This window comes from Coffea arabica, chromosome 3e, assembly GCF_036785885.1.
Source record: "Coffea arabica cultivar ET-39 chromosome 3e, Coffea Arabica ET-39 HiFi, whole genome shotgun sequence".
NCBI classification, from domain to species: domain Eukaryota; kingdom Viridiplantae; phylum Streptophyta; class Magnoliopsida; order Gentianales; family Rubiaceae; genus Coffea; species Coffea arabica.
The window spans coordinates 45,704,451-45,725,550 of NC_092315.1; the positions used below are offsets into that span (position 1 = coordinate 45,704,451).

General features: G+C 38.2%; 3 protein-coding genes across 3 annotated transcripts; 1 reads left to right on the forward strand and 2 right to left on the reverse strand.

Moving 5' to 3' along the window:
* Positions 1–1,251: 1,251 nt before the first annotated feature.
* LOC113737518 (uncharacterized) lies at positions 1,252–5,228 on the forward strand. The gene is made up of 2 exons (XM_027264743.2): positions 1,252–1,382; positions 2,661–5,228. Exon 2 carries the CDS (start codon positions 2,726–2,728, stop codon positions 4,859–4,861), a length of 2,136 nt encoding a protein of 711 aa, XP_027120544.1. The 5' UTR covers positions 1,252–1,382; positions 2,661–2,725; the 3' UTR covers positions 4,862–5,228.
* A 3,938-nt stretch (positions 5,229–9,166) lies between these two features.
* LOC113737703 (probable disease resistance protein At5g45440) lies at positions 9,167–10,507 on the reverse strand. The gene has a single exon (XM_027264888.1). It carries the CDS (start codon positions 10,505–10,507, stop codon positions 9,167–9,169), a length of 1,341 nt encoding a protein of 446 aa, XP_027120689.1.
* A 7,214-nt stretch (positions 10,508–17,721) lies between these two features.
* LOC113737704 (uncharacterized) lies at positions 17,722–20,780 on the reverse strand. The gene is made up of 4 exons (XM_027264889.2): positions 19,876–20,780; positions 18,649–19,812; positions 18,180–18,294; positions 17,722–17,847 (listed from the first exon to the last, which is right to left on the reverse strand). Exons 1-4 carry the CDS (start codon positions 20,778–20,780, stop codon positions 17,722–17,724), a joined length of 2,310 nt encoding a protein of 769 aa, XP_027120690.2.
* Between the last annotated feature and the right edge of the window lie 320 nt (positions 20,781–21,100).

Below are 21,100 nucleotides of genomic sequence, written 5' to 3' on the forward strand. Positions count from 1 at the left end.
TTTATGGGGTGCTTTAACAACAACATCGAATGGATTACATGATCAATTGGGTTAAAATAGGTTAATAGGTTAATTTAGCAAAATAATGCATAGTATTAAAATTATTTTAGTCGTATAAAGTGTTCAATGAATTATAGCGCATTGGGTCGAATCAACCCATTAACAAAACAAGTCATTTCATGACACGATATCACATGAAAAGCTTCTAATGGATTAAGTTAGATTTGAGATTTTTTGACACGAATACAATAACGACACAATATGATAAGTACATGATATGACCCATTGCTACTCCTAGTTTTAGAGGGTAATTGTAGTAGCAAGGTAGGAAATGAGAGAATTTAGGAGATAATAGTGAATGAATAGAGGAGAAAAAGGGACATATAATTATTCTTGTTATTGTTTGATAAGATAGCAAAAATTAATCTTTCCCAACTAGACCCATTAGTTGTGTAGTTGACAAGTTTTAATTGGTTATGAAAAGAGAGAATTTAGGAGATAATAATGAATGAATAGAGGAGAAGAAGGGACATATGATTGTTCTTATTATTGTTTGATAAGATAGTAAAAATTAATCTTTCCCAACTAGGTTATCTAGTTGGCAAGTTTTAATTGGTTATAAGTAACTTATAGGACAATTCATAGATTGTTCAATGACGATAGTAAAACTTACTTCAACGCTGTCCCAACTCGCCACCAATCCCACCAAAACATATTATGCCTCATTCCCCTCTCTTATATGCCATTTGTGAATCCTCTCTTCATTATATAAAATGCACTTCTAGATGCATACTGTGTGTATTCATTTTGTTAATAAGAGTTAGAATTAGTCAAACTTAAAAATGATCTTGTCATTTTCTAATAAATGGAACACGTGTCAAGGATCGAGACGTGTATTGTGGGAAATAGATAAAAAGTTTATAGAGAAGATCCAATCCATGGTGTTGTCTAATCAAACTTTTGTCCTACTTTTGTTTTTGAAATGTTTGGGACTATGAACCAAAATACTTTAGTCCTAAAACATAAAAAGCATTTTATTATTTTATCTTTAAAAGATTAAGAGCGTTTTTTTCTCTCCTAACCAAAAAATAGGAGCTAAAAACTGTGAATTACAAAAAGAAATGAGATTTTTACATTTTCGGTAAAGTTAGAAATGAGGCTAAAAAAAATGAAAATGCATCTATTTGGCGTGAAAAGGCGCGATTGATTTATGCAAGACGTATGGAGCGGTCCCAGTAACGAAGTGCATTGTAAGCATTCGACGCTGGCCTTTCGATTGGCTGTGTGTAGTCGTACACAATCACACTGCAATGACAACTTTACTCTTCAAGTCAGTGAATACTACACAGAAAATGAAGGAAGAATTGCAAAACTCAGCTCAGGTAAATAATGGGTTCATTTCATGTTATGGGTCTTGATTACTACCATGTTTGCTTGTTTGTGAACTTTACAGTTTTGTTTGAACACTCTTGTAAGATCTATCATTCTACCTTGACTAGAAGAATCAGCTGTAATTCAGGCAGCAACATATTGGACAGTCTGATTTTATGTTCAGAATTGATTGAGCAATAATATGTGCATTCTGAGCATGCATAGAAGACTTCTCTTCAGTTTATTTTTAGATCTGAGTTCTCACACACTCAGTCACACACATAAACACAAGCACTTAGTGTATATGCATGCTCTAGCTTCCAAGAAGTTGGATTATGGAAGAAAGGTTCTTAGGAGGTAGTATTATTCTTGCAATGCTTGTGGGTTTTTCTTTTCTTTTCTTCTCTTTTTTTGGTAGGAGGCAGTCTTGAACTCTGGTGTTTAAACTTGCAAAAAGGGCTTAGCATTAGCATTGAAAGGTTTACCAGTTGGTATTACCTCTTGAAAAGCTAGCTTGGGAATTGGGAGATTAATCGGGGTGACAATAGTTTTTTAAGTTTATTACGTGCTCCTTTGATGATAGTAATTGCACTCTGATATCAAACAATGATGTTCTAACAATGAAAAACATAATAAAACATTTAAATATAAGGATTAAGCCCAAGAAGTGTTCAATTTGCAGCATCCTCAAAAGTCATAGGAAGTTCAAAAAGTAGGATTGGTTTCAGGGCTTGTGATGTTGCCCGGCCTTATAAACAGAAACTATTGTCGTGAGATTTAACCAATGAAATTAACCTGTTTTAGTGCCATTTTACTTGAACAAGTAATCTAAATGATTTTTACTAGCACCTGATCGTTACAAATGGACGACGGAGTGCCCGAGAGATTGTGGTTATGATGTTGTGTAACAAGATGGAAATTCCGCAAGGTACAGATAGCTAAATTGTTTGACTAATATAAATTAATATTTTCTGCAAATATCCTCTAGAAATAAGCGATAGTTATTTGGAAGTCGTCAAGGTTTCTTAAACACTTCCATTTGCGAGACATACTGAGGACAGAGTGAGTGCTTGCAGAAACTGGTAATAGAGTTCTTATTGTACATGTGGAGGCTATTCAAAAACTTTTCACTTGTAACAGTAACATCTAACAACGGAAGTTCCTGTTTATTTGTTCTTCGAGCTCTACAAGATACAATTAATTTAGAGAAATGCATGCTTTTTTTTTTTTTCAGAAATCTCAAATTGGCATTTAATTTCATGTTGAAATTTGTCTTGACTTCACTCCAGTTTGTCTAGGCTAGCTGGCTTGATTTTAGTAGAGAAGAAAGAAGGGAAAGAAGCAAAAAGAATACATGGCCTCCCTCATCCCTCACATGGTAAAGAGGCTCTGGGATGAGTGGAATCTTCGCGCTGCAGTCCTTATTAGTCTTTTCTTCCAAATGGTGTTAATATCCTTAGCAACATTGCGGAAACGAACAGGAAGCAGAATAGTGAATGCCATAATATGGTCTGTTTATCTGCTTGCCGATTGGCTTGCTGCTTTTGCTGTTGGACTTATCTCTAATGGCCAAAGTAATGGCAATCCTGATAAATTCAGAGTAAATGAAGATCTTGCGGCATTTTGGGCTCCATTTTTATTGTTACATCTTGGTGGCCCTGATAACATCACTGCTTTCTCCCTTGAAGATAATGAGTTGTGGATCCGGCATCTGCTTGGGCTTGTCATTCAGCTTGTTGCTGTTGCTTACGTCTTTGCCCAGTCCATCGAGAATGTACTCTCAGTTCCAACAATACTCTTGTTTTTCGCTGGAGCTATTAAATATGCTGAGCGAACTCGTGCTCTATATTTAGGTTGCTTGGGTAATTTCAAGGCTTCTATGCTTCCAATGCCAGATGCTGGACCAAATTATGTTCAGCTTATGGAGGAGTACTCATCTAGGAAAGCTGCTGATGTTCCGGTTAGGATAAAAATAGAGAACGAACCTGAGAGAGGCTCTCAGACTTCTGAAATTCCAGATTGGACTACTGAAGAAATAACTCACCTAGAAGTTGTGCAGAAGGGGTATGAATTTTTCACCAATTTTAGGGGGCTGATTGTTGACCATATGTTTAGCTTCCATGAACGTAATCAAAGCAGAAGCTTCTTCTCCCGAAGGGCTACCCATGATGCTTTCAGAGTGATGGAGGTGGAGCTCAATTTCATGTATGATTCTCTCTACACTAAGATGGCTGTGGTACACGGTTACATAGGTTTTGTTTTCCGTTTCATCTGCTCTGTACTTATAGTGCTTTCTTTTGTGGAATTTGAATCACATCGTAGTCCTGAGATCAACCATTTTGATGTTACTGTTACCTACATTTTGCTTTATGGTGCTGTTGGCTTGGATCTTGTGGCTTTGATTAAGGTCATTTTCTCTGACTGGACTGTAGTTGGGCTTAAGACTGGCAGAGTTAAACGAATTGTATCTGAGGTCCGTGACAAGCTGTCATTTCATCGAAGGTGGTCTAATACAATCTCGCAGCATAACTTGATCAATTTTTGCCTGAATCAGCGGTGGAGGTGGTTAGATATTGCAGCTGAAACCGTTGGACTCAAGGCATTTCTTGATGAAATGAAATACAAAAAGGACTTTGTCATTCAGGATAATTTGAAAGTATTTATCTTTGAAGAGCTCAAGGATAAAGCTCGTAAGGCAGAAACCAATAAAGATGCCAAAGAAATATACTCGGCAAGAGGTCAACGGGCTCTGTCAGGTTACATTCGCAGCAGATCTGACACCATCTCATCAAGTGTAGGTGAGGAAGTTGATTATGATGAAAGCCTGTTGCTGTGGCATATTGCCACTGAGCTATGCTATTCCACAAGTTCTAATGCTGAAAATTCCAATCGTGAATTTTGCAAGCTTATATCTGATTATATGTTGTATCTCTTGGTTATGCGGCCTACAATGATGTCTGCAGTTGCTGGCATTGGACAGATTCGATTTCAGGACACGTGTGAAGAAGCTAAGAAGTTTTTCAGCAGGTGGAAGACAGAATCAAGGCCATCAATTTCAACAGCCTTGGATATCTGCTCGAAATTGAACATCTACGTCGCAGCCAAGAATACACCCCCTGCAAGAGCGTCAAGTTCAGCAACAACCCGACAAAGAGATGCATGTCAAAAGCTACTTAATGTAGATACAGAGGTTAAACCCATTTATGTGAAGGGTGACAGAAGCAAATCAGTGTTGTTTGATGCCTGTATGCTCGCAAAGGAATTGAGAAACTTGGAGTATGATCAAAGGTGGGAGATAATGAGCAAAGTGTGGGTGGAACTGTTGTCCTACGCTGCCAGTCACTGCCGTGCAAATGCTCATGCCCAGGAGCTCAGTAAAGGAGGTGAGCTGATTACTTTCGTTTGGTTACTGATGGCTCATTTTGGATTAGGAGAACAATTTCGGATTGAGGCTGGGCATGCAAGAGCAAAATTGATCGTGGAAAAGTAGGGATTATAATCAAGTAAAGGCCAAACAAGAATTTTCTTCTTGACTGTGGAATCAGATAGAGTTCTTCAGCCAGGATTACTTCCCTGGCTTGGTGAGTGATTGTTCTTGTGGCAGAAAATTTTCATTTCAGCATGATAAGTCAAGCTAATATTTCCTTATTCATCGAAAGCTGTTTTGTAGATTCATCTTGTTTGACATTATGGCACTAGTGAAACTCAGCAAGTATGAACATTTATGAAGCATGTATGCAGATAACAATTGGTATGCGTTCCATTGCCTGTCACGGTCTACCATTCCCTCCCCTTTTGAAGGTATCAAAGAGTTTCATTGGGAGAAGACAAAAGTTGCAAGACCACTAAAAGTTAGAGGTCCATCTACACGGTAGGGACATTTTCAAAACACGACATGTGCAAAATATTTAAGAGTACTTGTATTTCCCCTCAACAAAGTAATTATGCATAAATTAGTATTATTTATTTTCTAAACAAAATCAATATAATTATAGTTGTTCTAGATTATGTATTAGTTTTAAAAATTAGAATTAAATCATTTTCAACCTTGAATTTGAGCTCAATTCGACTCGCTAAAAGCTTTATAAGACAACTATAGCAGTTGTGCATGATTAATTACCAACTCAACCCTCCGTGTCTGAGTCAATTATGAGAAACTAGCTTAGCGTGTTACAAGTCATATATCTGTAAACATGTGGATGTGTTCTCGTCAAGTTTGTTGGGAAAAGAAAAATATAACAACAATAATTGTGTCACCTCATCAAATAAACATCTTGAATTTACGGTCTATTAATTGGATGGTATATCTTTTTCCTCTTTTATAAAAATAAAATTTATTTAAAACACTATCTACAGTCACAGTCTAAAATACCCATAAGCTAAAGAATAGGATTTATCGTAGCATGATGTTTCAGATAAGGTGACGGGTATTGAATTTACAAAACATAAAAGGGAAAATGGCTAGTTCCATACTTCACATTTCATAAAAATATTCCTTTCGTCCCTCATTTTTAAAATTAAGCAAATTCATTCTTGACATTTAAAATTTGAAACTATTACATCCCCAAAATTAACTTTTAATTCGAATCCAAACCTGATTATAAATTTCGAGGGTATAATTGCTAAATCACTTGGTTAATGCAACTTGATATTCACGTGAATTTAATGAACCCAAAAAAGAAAAATAAAAAATTATAACATAAAAAAGAAGGCTTAATTTTTCTTACATTGCCATTGTATACATTGATAGGTCTAGTTGTTAGCTATATCATTTCAATTTAAATTTAAATACTAAACTTTGTACGTATGATATACATCTAGTTTCACAAAGGGTATATACTAACGGTGCATAAAAAGATTTATCCAAAAAAAAACCCTACTATTCCAAGACAAACAATGGCATTTTATGTTATAATTTTTATTTTTTTCTTTTTGGTTCAATAAATGTCATGTGAATGTGATAGAGTTAACCGAGTGATCTATTAATTCTATCTCCTGAAATTTATTATTGGGTTACTGGATGATTTGATTCAGATTGAAAGTTGAGTTCAGGAATTTAATAGTTTCATTTTTTAAATGTCAAAGATGAATTTGCTTTGTTTTAAAAGTAAGGAATAAAAAAAATATTTTTGCAAAATGTGAGGGATGAAACCGATCATTTTGCCAAAACAAAAATACCTGCATGAATGCTTTTGTGTGCAGTGATGAGTAGACTCATTCTCGTAGGAATTAAATGATTTATTTCTTTGTAGTAACTATCAATAAGAGGAAGGGTTGGGGGGAGGGGTTTGAGAACTTAAACTAAAGTACTTTAAATAAAATAAAGTAATAACAAAATAAAAAATCAAAGAAAATTGGATTAATAATATACAAACCTTTAGTCAAAGGAAAAATCTTGGTTTTGGTTCATTCCACTGATTATCGATGTAAGGATACATTCATATATTTATGAATAAATTGGTTAGAGAATTAATAAATTCTGACAACCTGCCTCTTTTTAGTCTTTCAATAACCAAAACAAATTTTTTGATTATTTCTCTTGTTAATAGACAACCCTAAACAAGCTCTGAAGATTGAATGTATCAACAGCATTAATAACTTGAACGGTTCACTTTGAAGACCACATAATTTGGACGGAGGGAGTAATAATTATTAGACTACTTCGGTTCACTTTGGCTTTTGGCTTACATCTTTCTCACAATTACCACCTTGGTTGTCAAAAATATATTGACTAAAGATGTCCTTTTTTTTTTCCCAAATGATAATATTTTGTAGATATTAACATTTAAGAATATAAGAGCTATTTACAAAAAGAAGCAACCGCCTCAATTCTTTCCGTGTCGTGTCAGTTAACCACACAGGAAAAGTTTTAGCTTCCCGTTCAATGTCCTTGAGAGTCGCAAGCTTACCCAGAGATGCAAGATGCGATTAGCATCTGTAAATGCAACCTGAATACGCTTTTGACGCGTAATGGAGGTTGGGAAGAGTGGGACAACATCCACTCCGAGGAACATGTTTTAAAGAAATAAATGTGATCCAGAAAAAAGAATCAAAAGCAGACTATCTACTTTTATTTTTTTTTTCTTTCTCAGACAAAAAAGTAAAGAGAAATAATATTGGTTTGCAGGTTGCCTCTGAGATATCTTGAATCAAAAGCAGCCTATTTTACTTTTATGATGCATTCAACGCTGCTGAGTACGGCCCAGGAAAAAGCCAAAGGGTATTTCCAATCTACATGAACTCGTTATCTGGATTAAACGAAAAAAGAAAAAAGAAACAGTGCTGTCGCACCATGTGCAAGCCTTCTTTTTTTTTTTTTTTTTTTTTTTTTTTTTTTACGTAACGTTTATTGAACTAAAAAAGGAAAAAAATTAAAAAAATTATAAATGATGCTCTTTATCTTGGAATAGTAGCGTTTATATTTTAAATAAATTTTTTCATGCATCGTTAGTATATACACTTACAAATCTAAATGTATACCATACATAAAAAGTTTGGAATTTAATACAGTACTGTTTCTTTTTTTTTTTAATTATCATTTTATATTTTAGTCCTCGGACTGGAATATAAAATAATAATAATAATAATGTGTCACCACGCATGGGCGATATTGTTTAGAAAAAATTGGAAAAAAAATGGGTTTTGCCAAATGTATGGTGATGCTAGATCAAGCAAGCCAACCCACAAAAGCCCCACTTTTTGTGATCTTTTTCTTTTACAGCATTAGTTTGAGAAATTTGCCTCGCAAATAATCCTCTTTCAAAGGTAGAGTATTTACTATTTGCGCTTGTTCACAAGCTGAATCATCAACTGTCAAAGGTAGAAAATCAGCAAGTATGCATTACAAGTATGCCAGCATCTCAGAAATTACAACCGGAACTATTATATCATAAGATCAAGTGCCATCAGAAACAAAGTTATTTGAGCCATTAACATCAGTTTTTCTTCTTCTTTTCTTTTTGTGTTAGCACGAAAATTTATGTATACGACAGAAGCAATTTTAGCACATATAAAAATACGTGAGAAGAGGGAAAGAAATAAACTCACAATGAAACATCAATAATTTTATTAAACCAAATCTCAAAAACAACAAAAGACAAGCCGGAGACCTTTCAGTACTCTTGTGCTCACGGCTCTCACAATTCTTGCCAGGCTCTAACAATTTCTTAGAGCCGTCCCTCCTCCAGTGTTAGCAGTAGTGCTATATATAGACTATTGAATCAAGAAACAACTATTCAATTAGATTCTATCTCAAAACTAATACTAATCACCGACTAAGCCTTTGAAAAGGAAACTAACTAATAACTAGTACTAGTCTTCAAATAACTCTGGAACTTACAGGAAACTAAAACAATTATAGGAAATAAAATAGCTTAGTTTAACTTTCATCATTTTCTTTTCTTTTTCTAACAAAGGAATGATGAGATTTAAGAATCGAAAAAGGAACATGAAACTAAGAACCTAAAACCCTTAATTCTTGGGATCTCAACTTTAATCATGAATTTACAATGAAATTTGAACTCTCCAAGTCAAGATAGACAAAAAGGGAGAACTCAGTTTTTGTCCATTTCAGCTCCACAACGCACAAGTATGCCAGCTTCTAAGAAATTACAACCAGAACTAAATCGCAAGATCAAGTGCCATCAGAAACAAGTCAATAGAGCCATTAACATCATTTTTTTCCTCAACAAGGGAGGGATGGGATTTAAGAAGTGAGGAGCGGGGAATTATAAATTAGAATCTGTGATCAGGTCCACTAGAAAATCGGTCAAATTCTCATTCATGGGTCAAATTCTCATTCAGCCGTCAGCCAGGCCTGCCGTCGAGAGAGCGCTGCCGCCTGCTTTTGTCGCATCTCATATAGACGAGCCTCCTCTCCTCGCATCTCCGCCTCCTTCCGTCGCATCTCCTCCTCCTCCTTTTGGATTTGTTCTGGAATTATCGTTGCTAAAGTCCTAGCAACTAAGGGAAGGCCAGCACAATTTTTGCTGATTATATCCTCCATCTTTAACAGAGTGCTGTTATTCACATCAACTCTTCGATTTTCACGGACAGCTTCAGAAAACACTGACCAGCCAATCTTCTGGTCCAGCAGACTATCAATTGGCATCAAGTTCTTCTCACCTATCATTTCTGTTGCAACACTCTTTCGCCTAGTTGTGACAATAATTCTCCCACCACTGTCTTTGGGCAATGCATGAGATATGCAGTCCCCGAATGATGCATCATCGCCTTTTGGCAGCTCAGAGCATAAATCCCCATACCAACCATTAACATGCCAGGCCTCATCCAACACAATAAGATACCTCTTGCCCGTCAGTCGACGGCAAAGCTTCTCAGTAAGATTGGGAATATCGCCAACATTAGCAGTCGACATTTCCGAGACATCACCACCAGCCTGCTCCAGTATTTTCCTTAAAATCTTCACTCTAAAGTCCCCGCTCACCGGCTCATCATAGAGGGTCCCAGACAAAGAAACCCAAATCCTTGGCCAGAACATATTTCTCAAATTCCGGAAAACCTTCCGGGCGAGGGTGGTTTTCCCTGATCCCCCATACCCCACAATTCCAAACCCCTTCAGTATAGTATTAGCATCACCTTCACACCCCTCAAGTATCAATTTCTCGACTGTTTCCGCTGCTGGATCCAATCCTACAAACCGTCGATTACCATAGGCATCATCGTCGTCCTCATTATTACCAGCAATTGAGGCGGGATCTACCCCTGTTGAAATCTTTCGACTGAGAACTTCTTGGAGCTTATTGTCTAGTTCACCCAACCGTCGATTCTTTTGAATAATGAACCACAAACTCTTAAGTCGCAAGAAAATCGTCCTGTGCCCGACAGCCCCAAAACCGCGATGCTGTTGGGCAAAAACGCGGCACTCCGAGAGTTCAGAAATGAGGTCATAAATCAACTTACGGATGTCAAGATCCGTACCAGAATTAGCACTGGTGGTTATTTTGCTATTATTGATAGCGTTGGCGTACTTGGATTTGATGCGGGTCTCTGCACTTCGCAAGCGAGAGATGCAAGAAAGTTTGCTCACATCTTTATCTCTTTCTGCTTCGTCAAGAAGGGCAGAGAACTTAGCTAAAAGATAATGGGATACTTCTCCAAAATCCACCGATCCCATTTTTTCTTTTTCCTCCACTCTCTGGAGTAAGAATCAATCCTAAAACTGGAAGAGAATCGGCAGATGGAACCGACGGAATACAGAGAGAGGGAAGGAAGAAGACTCGAACACTCTTTAGGCTGAATTTAGATAGATGGAAGGAAGGGATACGGGGAGGGAGTCCCTGAGCGGTCCTCTCACAAAAGGAAATGAGAGGACTGCAACAGGCCACGTATAATGGGAGCAACAGCAAAGGAAATCGGGCCTGTTTCGAAGAGTAGTTTTTAGCAAGTTTGTATAAAACTAGTTTTTTAACAACTTTTGTTATAAGAACTTCAAAAAACTTCTCAAAAATTTTTACCTACACACTTCAAAAATCTAATACACAAAAATTTTTCCTTCAACTTTTCTTCTTTTTCCTCCCTCACCCAACCCACCACGCTAGCCACCACCTCCACCACCTCTCCCGGCGCCGGCCACCAACTCCGACGCCGGTCACCTAAATGTTTTTTTTTTTCTGTCCCTCTCCCTCACTCCCTCTCCTCTCCTCTCCTCCCCTTCCCTCTTCCCCTCTCCCTCCTCCGCTACCCTCCACCTCCCACTTTGCGGTCTGGTCGCAGATCGCAGCTAAGGGAGGGGGAGGGTGGTGGGGGAGGGAGAGGGGAAGAGGAGAGGGGAGGAGGGGGAGAGAAAAAGCTAAAAAAAAATAAAAAACCATGACCGGCCTTCCTCTGGTGTCGGAGTGCGAGGGGGAGGGGAGAGGAGAGGGAGAGGGGGAGGGGAGGAAAGGGGTGGCGGTGGAGGGAGAGGGAGGGGTGGCGGGGGAGAGGGGAGAAAAGGGATGGTGGGCAGAGGGGGGTGGCGGGGGAGGGAGTGGGAGGGGTGGCGGGCCGAGGGGGGAGGAAAGGGATGGTGGGCAGAGGGGGTGGCGGGGGAGAGGGGAGGAAAGGGGTGGCGGGGGAGGGAGAGAAAGGGGGGAGAGGAGAAAAGTAAAAAAAAAAAAAAAAAAGAAAGTTTGTATGTGTTTGCAGCGTTCGAGAGAGGGAATAGGGGAGGGGGAAGAGGAAGGGAGAAGAAGCGGGAAGGAAGGAAGGAAAAGAAAAAGAAAGAAAAAAAAAAGAAAGAAAGAAAAAGGAAAAGAAAAAAAAGTTTTATCATCTTACAAAGTTTTTCTACAACTTCTACAGTGATCTACAGTAAAATTTTATACAAACACCCAAAAAACTCACCTTCCAAACAGGTCCGATGTTGTTTTAGTAAGTGAGTAGGAAAAAAAATAAAAAAACATTTGAGGGGCTAACGGGCTCCGTTAAAATAGCTCAGCTGTCAATTCCAAAAATTTCCGCTCAAATTAATGAGGCATGACTCTTCGTCTGAAATCTTCAAATGAAATAGAAATTTGGTCTCCCTCTAAAAACATATCTTGTGAACATTCATTCACAATTCCAGAGTATCAGCAAAATAATATCCCTACCCCAAATTGGAAAGTTTCAGATGAGAGGTTTTTGGAGAAAGTGTTGCAGAAATATAGTGTCATCAATCAGTATACTGAGGGAACACAAGAAGTAACTGTTGCGGGACAAAAATTTTTCATAAAAGCTGCAAAAAGACGAAAGTTGGTGAGATTTGAAGCAGAAATAGACTCAATCGAATTGGACTAAATCCCAAAGGTAAGAATATTGTAAACTCATTGCACTATTTGGCATGTTTTACGACAAAAGAAGGATGAATTTACTTGCATGATTTTGTTTGTACAACTCGTTTAAGACAGTGTGACATGAATAATGAAATTGGAATTCTGGCAAAAACTCCTAAACAAGGAAATCATATGGGTAGTATAAATTAGATACATTGAGAACCAACTTAAAGAACGTATGCACAGGAAACTTATGCATGCCAAGTGTTTGTAAATTTGATTCAATAAACGAATTAAATGATTTAGAATGTTTATAGGTATATAAAATAACAGGGAGAGTGTGAAGGTAATTGTTATTTTTTTTTTATTCTTGTTGCAGAATAGCAGTGACACCATATAGTTTAAACTATATTACCGACTGTGTATGGGCGCTTACATCACAATATACAAAGATAAAAGTTAAGTAAAGTGAGTTACACAAATGAAATAGGGAGTACAACACTGCAATGCCTGACTCACAATGCGTACATTTATGACTATAAATCGTAACTGTCATCTAACAATATGTATATTATCGGAAACCTATTGTGCACAACTGTGACACTATGTGACCATCACTCACATATATGATTTTGTCATAGGTTTCAGCATTCGGAAAGTCTAACTAAACAAGGATTAGGATGGCTTGACAACATCAAGAAGGTACACTTGTTGCAAGGTATCCCATAACATGATTACAATGACATTTGCCTACTCGTAATTGCTTTTAAAGTATGGTGTAACTTGTTGCACGGTATAAATTTTACTACTTGTAATTGCTTTTAAAGTATGGCGTAACTTTTGATAACTTGTAAGATTTTGCCTAAACAAGGTATGTGATGTACACCGTGTTTATTGGAACGTATAGCATGTTAGTCATTAATAACATTTATATCAGATGTTTTTACTAGATGGTTATTTGTTCCAATCGCCTATGAAATTGACAATTAGTGCTTATGAGAGTGCATTAAATTAGATAGATAGTTTACTTCAATGAATGGCCAGTACATACATACTTAGTGAATGTACAATCTGATTGAAATAATGTACACCATGCAACCAACCAAATACAATGTGTACAAATTACTGAATATGCGGTTAGTTGTCCACATGCATATTGCAATTAGCTGTTGCAGCCATAACTTGTACTGATTTTTAGTAAATGTTTTTTACTTGTATGAGTAGTACTGATTTGTCTGTAAACACCTTATACAGTGTAATGTATAAATACAATTAGTTTACGAAAATGTACATCATCTTAGGTATTAATTATTTAAATGTGTGTATCTATAAAAGATAGTACAATGGTATGCATACCTTTGGAAAGGTTATTGGTGTTTCGACCAACTTGGGCATCTCCTTACAAGTAGCAGTAGATATGTAATATTACTTGTATGAGTAATACTAATTTGCCTATAAGCGCCTTATACGGGGTGATCTATGAGGTACAATCAGTTTATAAAAATGTACATCATGTTAGGTATTAGTTACTTGACTGTGTATATCTGTGAAAGGTACTGCAATGGTATCTATAACATTGAAATGGTTCTTGGCCTAGATAAGGTGTGATGTACACCATATTTATCAGAATGTACAATCTGTTATTCATCAATACGATGCATAGAAATTGTTAAACATATAGCTATTTGTTCACAAGCATATTGCAATTAGTCAACACAGCAATATGCATATTGCAATGGTATGCATATATTTGGAATGATTATTGATGCTTTGATCCACTTGTGCATCTCCTTGCAGGCTGCAGTGGGTGTGTAATTTTATCTATGTGAATAATACTAATTTGCCTATAAGCACCTTATACAGAGTGATCTATGAGCTACAATCAGTTTATAAAAATGTACATTAGATTAGATGTTAGTTACTTCAATGCGTATATCTATAAAAGGTAGTGCAATTGTACACATAAATTTGAAGCAGTTATTTAGCCATTTGATCAATTTGTACATTTCCCTATAGTAGATGTGTAATTTTACTTATATGAGTACTCTTTGTTTGTCTGTGAGTATCTTACACAAGGTGATTTATGAGGTACAATCAGTTTACAAAAATGTACATCATGTTAGGTGTTAGTTACTTGACTATGTATATATATAAAAGAGAGATTAGATATAACACAGAAAAAATTAGTTACGTGAGTTGGAATGTATTCTACAAACTTTGGTATAGTTGATATTAAAATTTCTCTGTTGAGTGTACATGTTGTTAGTGGATATGCAGTAGTGCTATATGTTATGTACGCTTACATGGTCATAAATTTACAGAAGTTAGTCCATCATTTAAATTTGTAATTGGTTGTTAGCCCATACACACTGTCACATGCATACACATAATGCAAGAATGAATTTAATATATAGTTGTTAATTGGTTACATAGAGCTCATATAGGCATACAAATTGGGGTTTGATTAGCTATACTCTGTATATAATTGTTAACACATTATATCGTATTCACCTTATTTTGCAGCATGTCATAGGCAAAGATAGCGTCTTTTGACAAATCAATGGATACCAATCAATACTGGTGAAGCAAAGACATTAGGTGTGTTTAGCCCATTTTACGATATGTTTAAGGAAATAAAGATTTTTATTTCACAAATTGGTGAAAATTAGTTACATTTGGGGTGCGTTTGTTTGAATGTAAAATGTTCTCCTGAAAATGTTTTCCAAATTTTCCCATGTTTGGTAATCATTTTATCTTGGAAAAAGATTTACGCGGGGAATATATTTTACTTCACTTGGTGGAAAATAACTTCCTCTTTTAACTTACTGAAGTTATTTTCCTTCATTAAAACGAGCGGCTCTTGCACTTCACAATAGAGCTCCCTACTCCCACATTCTAACAAAAACAAACAACGACTTTGCGGCTAAAGATACGGAGAGTGAGCAATGGAGATTGGAGAGACTGAGAAATCACCAACAATATGATCATTTGACAGGTGCCGAACCTGTGCAATAATAATAATAAAATCCTAACTACCACTAAAAGCAGTCAATAACTAATCCTAGGTACTGGAGCAGGGACTTTAGGTGTGTAATGGGTTACTTGATTCACCCTGTTCCCGAAGAGTTTGCTTAACCCGATATACCAGAATTAATTAGTTGACGAAAATTACTGAATAGTAGACAGTGCAAGTAGGGTCGTCTCCTCAGGGACGGAGGATGTTTGTCTCTTTTTAAATGCCAATTGGTAAGGGGGGATTTCACCAGAATGAAACTAAAATCAATTGAATAATTCAACAGAAATAAATAAATAATTGACTAGCACAAATATAGCAGGAGTTAAATCAAGAATGAATAAATTCTAACCAAGGATGCAACTACTCAGGCACAGTCCACTTATCCGATCATTGATGCAAGAGAGATTCACTTAATTTATTAATAAACTAGTTATAGTTGCCGATAAACTCTGACAACCAATTTTTCCTTAAATTATTGATAACCAAGGTACGACCATTGATCACCCCTAACCAGAAAACACTCCTAGGTACGACCATAGGAACTAATTTCCCAATTGCATTAATAACTAGAAAAACCTAACCCTAATCAATAACACGCTACGAGGGTTATTTAAATTAGATCGCGCGTTCCCCTAGTGTGTGAACACACCAGTTGCCACTAATATTAATTAATCAAACAATTACGGATTTAATTGACTAAATTGGCACGAGATTAATAAATCACATTGAACATCGGGCCCTTGACATCCAATTAATAAAATAATCCCATGAGAATACAAGCAGACAATGTGCAAATATTAATAAATTAAGGAACGCGTGAAAACTAATTAGATCTCACAGATTTTCGGGACTGCGCCGTCGAGTTGACCCTTGACTAGATGAAAGGTTTAGCCGCGCCGCATAATTAAATCATCACACGAATTATTGGATTGCAAAGGCATTGCGGTTTTTTTACTAGAAAGCAAGGAATAAATGGTGTTTTTCCCGTTGGGGAATTTTGTCGAACACCTGGCGTGTGTTAGAGGCCAGTCAAAAGAAAGAAAGAAAAGAAACTAAAACTCAACTAAAACTAGAGATATCCTTTGCTTCTGTACGTTGTCCCCTTTTAAAGAGCCAAAAGAAAGATGACTAAAAGCTATCTAGGTGGTCCCCACACATGTGGACAAAGCCTCCAAAATACTTCTTGTTCCAAGTCTCTTTACGTAGCTTTCTTTGAAGAGCCCAAATGACTTATAGCTTTGTGGTCCCCACCAATCCAAGGACCCAAGGATTGAAGCCCTTAGAAGTCTGCATTTTTCCATACAAGTCCCTCCTTTTTGGTAATTTTCTGCTTCACTCCTGAAATTGATTCCAAATACCAAATATGAGTAAATATCAGCAATTAACACAATATTTGTCAGGGATAGAAGGGGAAATCAATAATAAAATTACTAACAAATTATACCCTATCAATTCCCCCCACACCTGAATCATGCTTGCCCTCAAGCATGGGGAAAGTATACAGACACCTAAATTTGATAATGGTCATTGCTCTATCTACCAAATTGTCAAGATATTCAAGAGAGAACCATATATCGGGCATTAGTAATTAAAATCCAAGAAGCATCCCCCCAGTTAGCCTCTAAACCACAAACTCCTTCAATTTCCAAATTAACTAATCTAAGGAAAAGGAATGGCACGCAACATTTATCAGCTAATGGTCCAAATATTCACACAAGTCCCCATATTAAGTCCATAAACCATCAAGCTTCCCTATTATTTATTCTCCCTTTTTTCCCCTTTTTTTTTGTTGTTTTACGTTTTTTCAAGCAATCATAATATTTGACACAAGAAGACTTAGTCTCTAGCCGCCGGAGCCTTTTGACGCGAACTCCAACATTTTTAGATGAAGGAGCCCGGTTACTCAGCCCCTACCGCTATACGACCACGTACTCATAGGAAGTACCACATTTTGACGCGAGAATCGACACTTTTAGGTGCAGATCCCCGGTTACTCAGTAGTGACTAATAGCGGAGTACAGTCCAGATTATTCACAGCCAAACAAAGCCAAAAACACGAAATACCAACACTAACAACTAAGCATAGGGGCAGCTCACCTCATTATTACCAAACATGGAGAACTGGAGTCAATATTGGACCAGTTCACCTTAAAATGCCAACAGTCATTCCCAACGCCTAGAAAAGTTAACAAAAAAATCAAAAGAGCCAAGCAATCCGATATTCACCAAGGAGATATCCTGGATCCAACCATATCAACCCGATACCTTTGTATTTTAAAAACTTGGCAAAAGTAGACTTGGAGTCAATAAGTCCACATCTCAATTTTGGCATTCACATGAAAGGTAAGCACCAAGAAGAAAGAACGAAAACGAGCAACTAGAAATAAAACTAAGAAAAACTACTAAAAACTAAAAACTTATATATATATATATATATATATTTTTTACTAAAAACGGAAAACACTAGCACCCCCGTAGATCCCCCCCACACCTATAGGACACATTGTCCTCAATGTGACAAATAAAAAAACAAAAGTGAAGCAAAAGTGAGAGGGAAAGCAACCAAACTTCCCTGAACGCGGGTCATAGTGGAGGGCGAGGTGGAAACGGAGGTGCAAAGCCTGTATGAAGCAGAAACTGCGCCAAATTCTGTGCCATGCCGGCGACATTGGCATTGACGTTGACCATGCGAGCCCCCAAAGCCTGAACCTGGAAAATTAAGAAGAGAGGAAGAAATGAACTGAAATCGCGTTTCTGAAGCCTTTATTGGGACACAGAAAACGCGATTTAAAACGCGTCTTCAACTCGCGTTTTCTAAGTCGCGTTTCCTTCACAAATCTCGCAGGAATGAAAACGTGACTGAAAACGCGCCTTCAACTCGCGTCTTCAACTCGCGTTTTCTAAGTCGCGTTTCCTTCACAAATCTCGCAGGAATGAAAACGTGACTGAAAACGCGCCTTCAACTCGCGTTTTCTAAGTCGCGTTTCCTGTACAAATCTTGCAGGAATGAAAACGCGACTGAAAACTCGCCTTCAACTCACGTTTTCTAATCTTGGTACAATACACACTGAAATCGCCATCACGGTGGCGTTCGGACGATTCTGATCGTGAGCTTCCTGCTCGTCATCACGCGGGCGCGTCAAGAGGGAATGGCACCTACAAATTAGGAAAAACGAAAACTAAAACCCAAAATCAGTCGAATTCACGGAAAACATATTTAAACTATCACACGAAATCAAACAAACAATTAAAAGAAACAATTGGGTTGCCTCCCAATGAGCGCCTTCCTTTAATGTCTTTGGCTAGACATAGCCCATCACTCTTCAATCTGGGTGTAACTCAATTTTCCTGGAAATCGGTGACCCTCCTCCAGGATCCAAATAGCCTTTGAGTGCAGCCTTCTTTCTTAATTTTCTACTCCTTTTCACCTCATACAGTGCTTTCATCCCCTTATACTTGTTCTCAGTAAGTTTGAATTTATCCCTACAAGCAAACTCAGAAAATTCTTACACAGAGGGATTAATAGCATGAATAGCAAACACAGGGTGAGAGTTAACAGGATGTTCCATTGTATCGAAAATATTAAAGTGGACTAGTTCTCCATCAAATTCCATGGACAATGTACCCTTATTAACGTCAATTTTTGTCTGTGCTGTGCTCAAAAAGGGTCTACCTAGTAGCAAAGGTGAGGGGTCAGGGGAATGATCATCATCCATGTCAAGTACATAAAAGTCAGCCAGGAATATCAATTCATTAACTTTAACCAGCACATCCTCGACCAACCCATCAGGGTATGCATTTGTTCGGTCAGCTAATTGAATTATTATCTCGGTTTCTTTTAATGGACCGAGATTCAGAGAAGCATACATAGATTTTGGCATTACGTTGATCGATGCTCCTAAGTCCAGCAAGGTATTTCTAATCAGAGTATTACCTATCTTGCATGGGACAGTAAACCTACCTGGATCCCCACACTTTGGTGGTAGTTTTCTTTGGAGAACTGCTGACACATTCTCCCCAACAATAACTCTTTCATCTCCCCTCAGCCTCCTTCGATTGACGCATAGGTCCCTCAGAAATTTTGCATACTTCGGCACTTGCTTGATGGCATCTAGTAGAGGAATATTGATCTCCACTTTGCGAAAGATCTCTAGGACCTCTTTCTCCTTGTCCTGCTTCCTTGGTTTCTCCAATCTGCTTGGGAAGGGAGGTGGGTTGGATCTAACTGGCATGAGTGGGTCCGGGATTACCTTTGAATTTTTATTGTCACCGCCCTCCTCTTCCAACTCTTTTTCAATTCGATCTTCGTCCTTATCCTTAGGAATCACCGGGGCAGGTCCTTGGACCTCCTTGCCACTTTTCAAGGTCATGGCGCTCACATTCTTCGGGTTTAATTCGGGCTGAGAGGGCAATTTACCTTGGTTCTGGGAATCCAAACGGTTGATTGTTGTGGCCATTTGACTTATCTGATTCCTTATGTCCTGCATTTCGGAGTCCGTCCTTTGCTGATTTTGCATAATGGTTGCCTCCGTCCTTTGCTGATTTTGCGCCATGGTTGTCATCATTTGTTTCATCATCTCCTCCAAAGATGGACCAGAGCTTGGGGGCGGAGGTGGTCGGGGTTGGTATTGCTGCTGGTACCCTGGTGGCTTATTTGGCACAAAGTTAGACTGCCTGTTCGGTGTAAAGTTGGGTTGCCTATTCCCTCCATAACTGAGGTTGGGACGATCTCTCTACCCGGGGTTGTAGGTGCTTGAGTAAGGGTCGTACTGCTTCCTTGGCGCGGGCGCGTGGTCAGTCATGTTCACCTGTTCTGTAGTTTCTTCCTGAATCATTGGGCACATGTCTGCAGAGTGACCTATACCAGTGCAAATCCCACATACCTTGGCTTGTGATGCATTTCTCACAGCCAGTTGCCTAACAAACGCGGTCAACTCAGTTAGCTGCTGCTGCATAGAGGGTGTCTCTACCTCATTCACCCTGCGTATTGGAACATCCTCTCTCGTACCGAATTGTTGTGAATTTTCTGCCATCCTCTCTATTAGCTCCCGTGCTTCCTGAGGGGTTTTGTTCACCAGTGCCCCTCCACTTGCAGCATCAATTATGCTTCTGTCTCTGAAAAGGAACCCCTCATAAAAATACTGTATGATCAACTGCTCACTTATCTGGTGCTGGGGGCACCTGTGCAACAAGTTCTTGAACCGTTCCCAATACTCATAGAGTGACTCCCCTGGATGCTGCTTGATCCCACAAATTTCTTTCCTCAGACTTGCAGCCCTGGACGCAGGAAAATATTTATCCAAAAATTTTTTCTTCAATTGGTCCCACGTGGTGATGCTACCTGGTGACAGGTAGTACAGCCAGTCCTTCGCAGAATCTTTCAAGGAGAACGGGAACGCCCTCATTTTTATCTGCTCTTCTGTGATTCTCGGGGGTTTCATACTATTGCACACGACATCAAACTCCTGCAGATGCTTATACGGCTCCTCACCTGGTAAGTCAAGAAAAGAAGGTAAAAGATGAATTAGACCTGATTTCAATTCAAATGAAGTGTTATCGCTCAAACTCGGGAAAGTAATGCATAAAGGCTGCTGAGTTAAATCAGGAGCAGCCAACTCCCTTAATGTTCGTGCATTAGCCATGGTGCCTTCCTCCTCGTCAGAGTCACTCGAAGTGTTACCAAACGAATCTGTTGGTTCAACTTCTGACTCGGGTCTCTGAGATGTAGCACTGGAGTGCTCTTCTCTGAGCTATCTGGTTTCCTTTCTCGTTCTACGCGCGGTCTTCTCTACCTCAGGGGTCAAAAATCAAATCACCTGTACGAGAAGATCGAGGCATACACTAGAGGAAAACCAGAAAATTAGGACAGAAAAAAATGAATTTAAAAAGAAACAAATAATAACTCCAGTCCCCAGCAACGGCGCCAAAAATTGACAGGTGCCGAACCTGTGTAATAATAATA

Coding starts and splice junctions, on each gene's coding strand:
- LOC113737518 (XM_027264743.2), top strand. CDS start 2,726: ATGGCCTCCCTCATCCCTCACATGGTAAAGAGGCTCTGGGATGAGTGG.
- LOC113737704 (XM_027264889.2), bottom strand. CDS start 20,780: ATGGCTAATGCACGAACATTAAGGGAGTTGGCTGCTCCTGATTTAACT. Junction 18,295..18,648: donor CATGCTATTAATCCCTCTGT/GTAAGAATTTTC, acceptor CCTAATTTGTAG/GTGCCATTCCCTCTTGACGC. Junction 17,848..18,179: donor TTGTACCAAGATTAGAAAAC/GTGAGTTGAAGG, acceptor TTAATTTTCCAG/GTTCAGGCTTTGGGGGCTCG.
- LOC113737703 (XM_027264888.1), bottom strand. CDS start 10,507: ATGGGATCGGTGGATTTTGGAGAAGTATCCCATTATCTTTTAGCTAAG.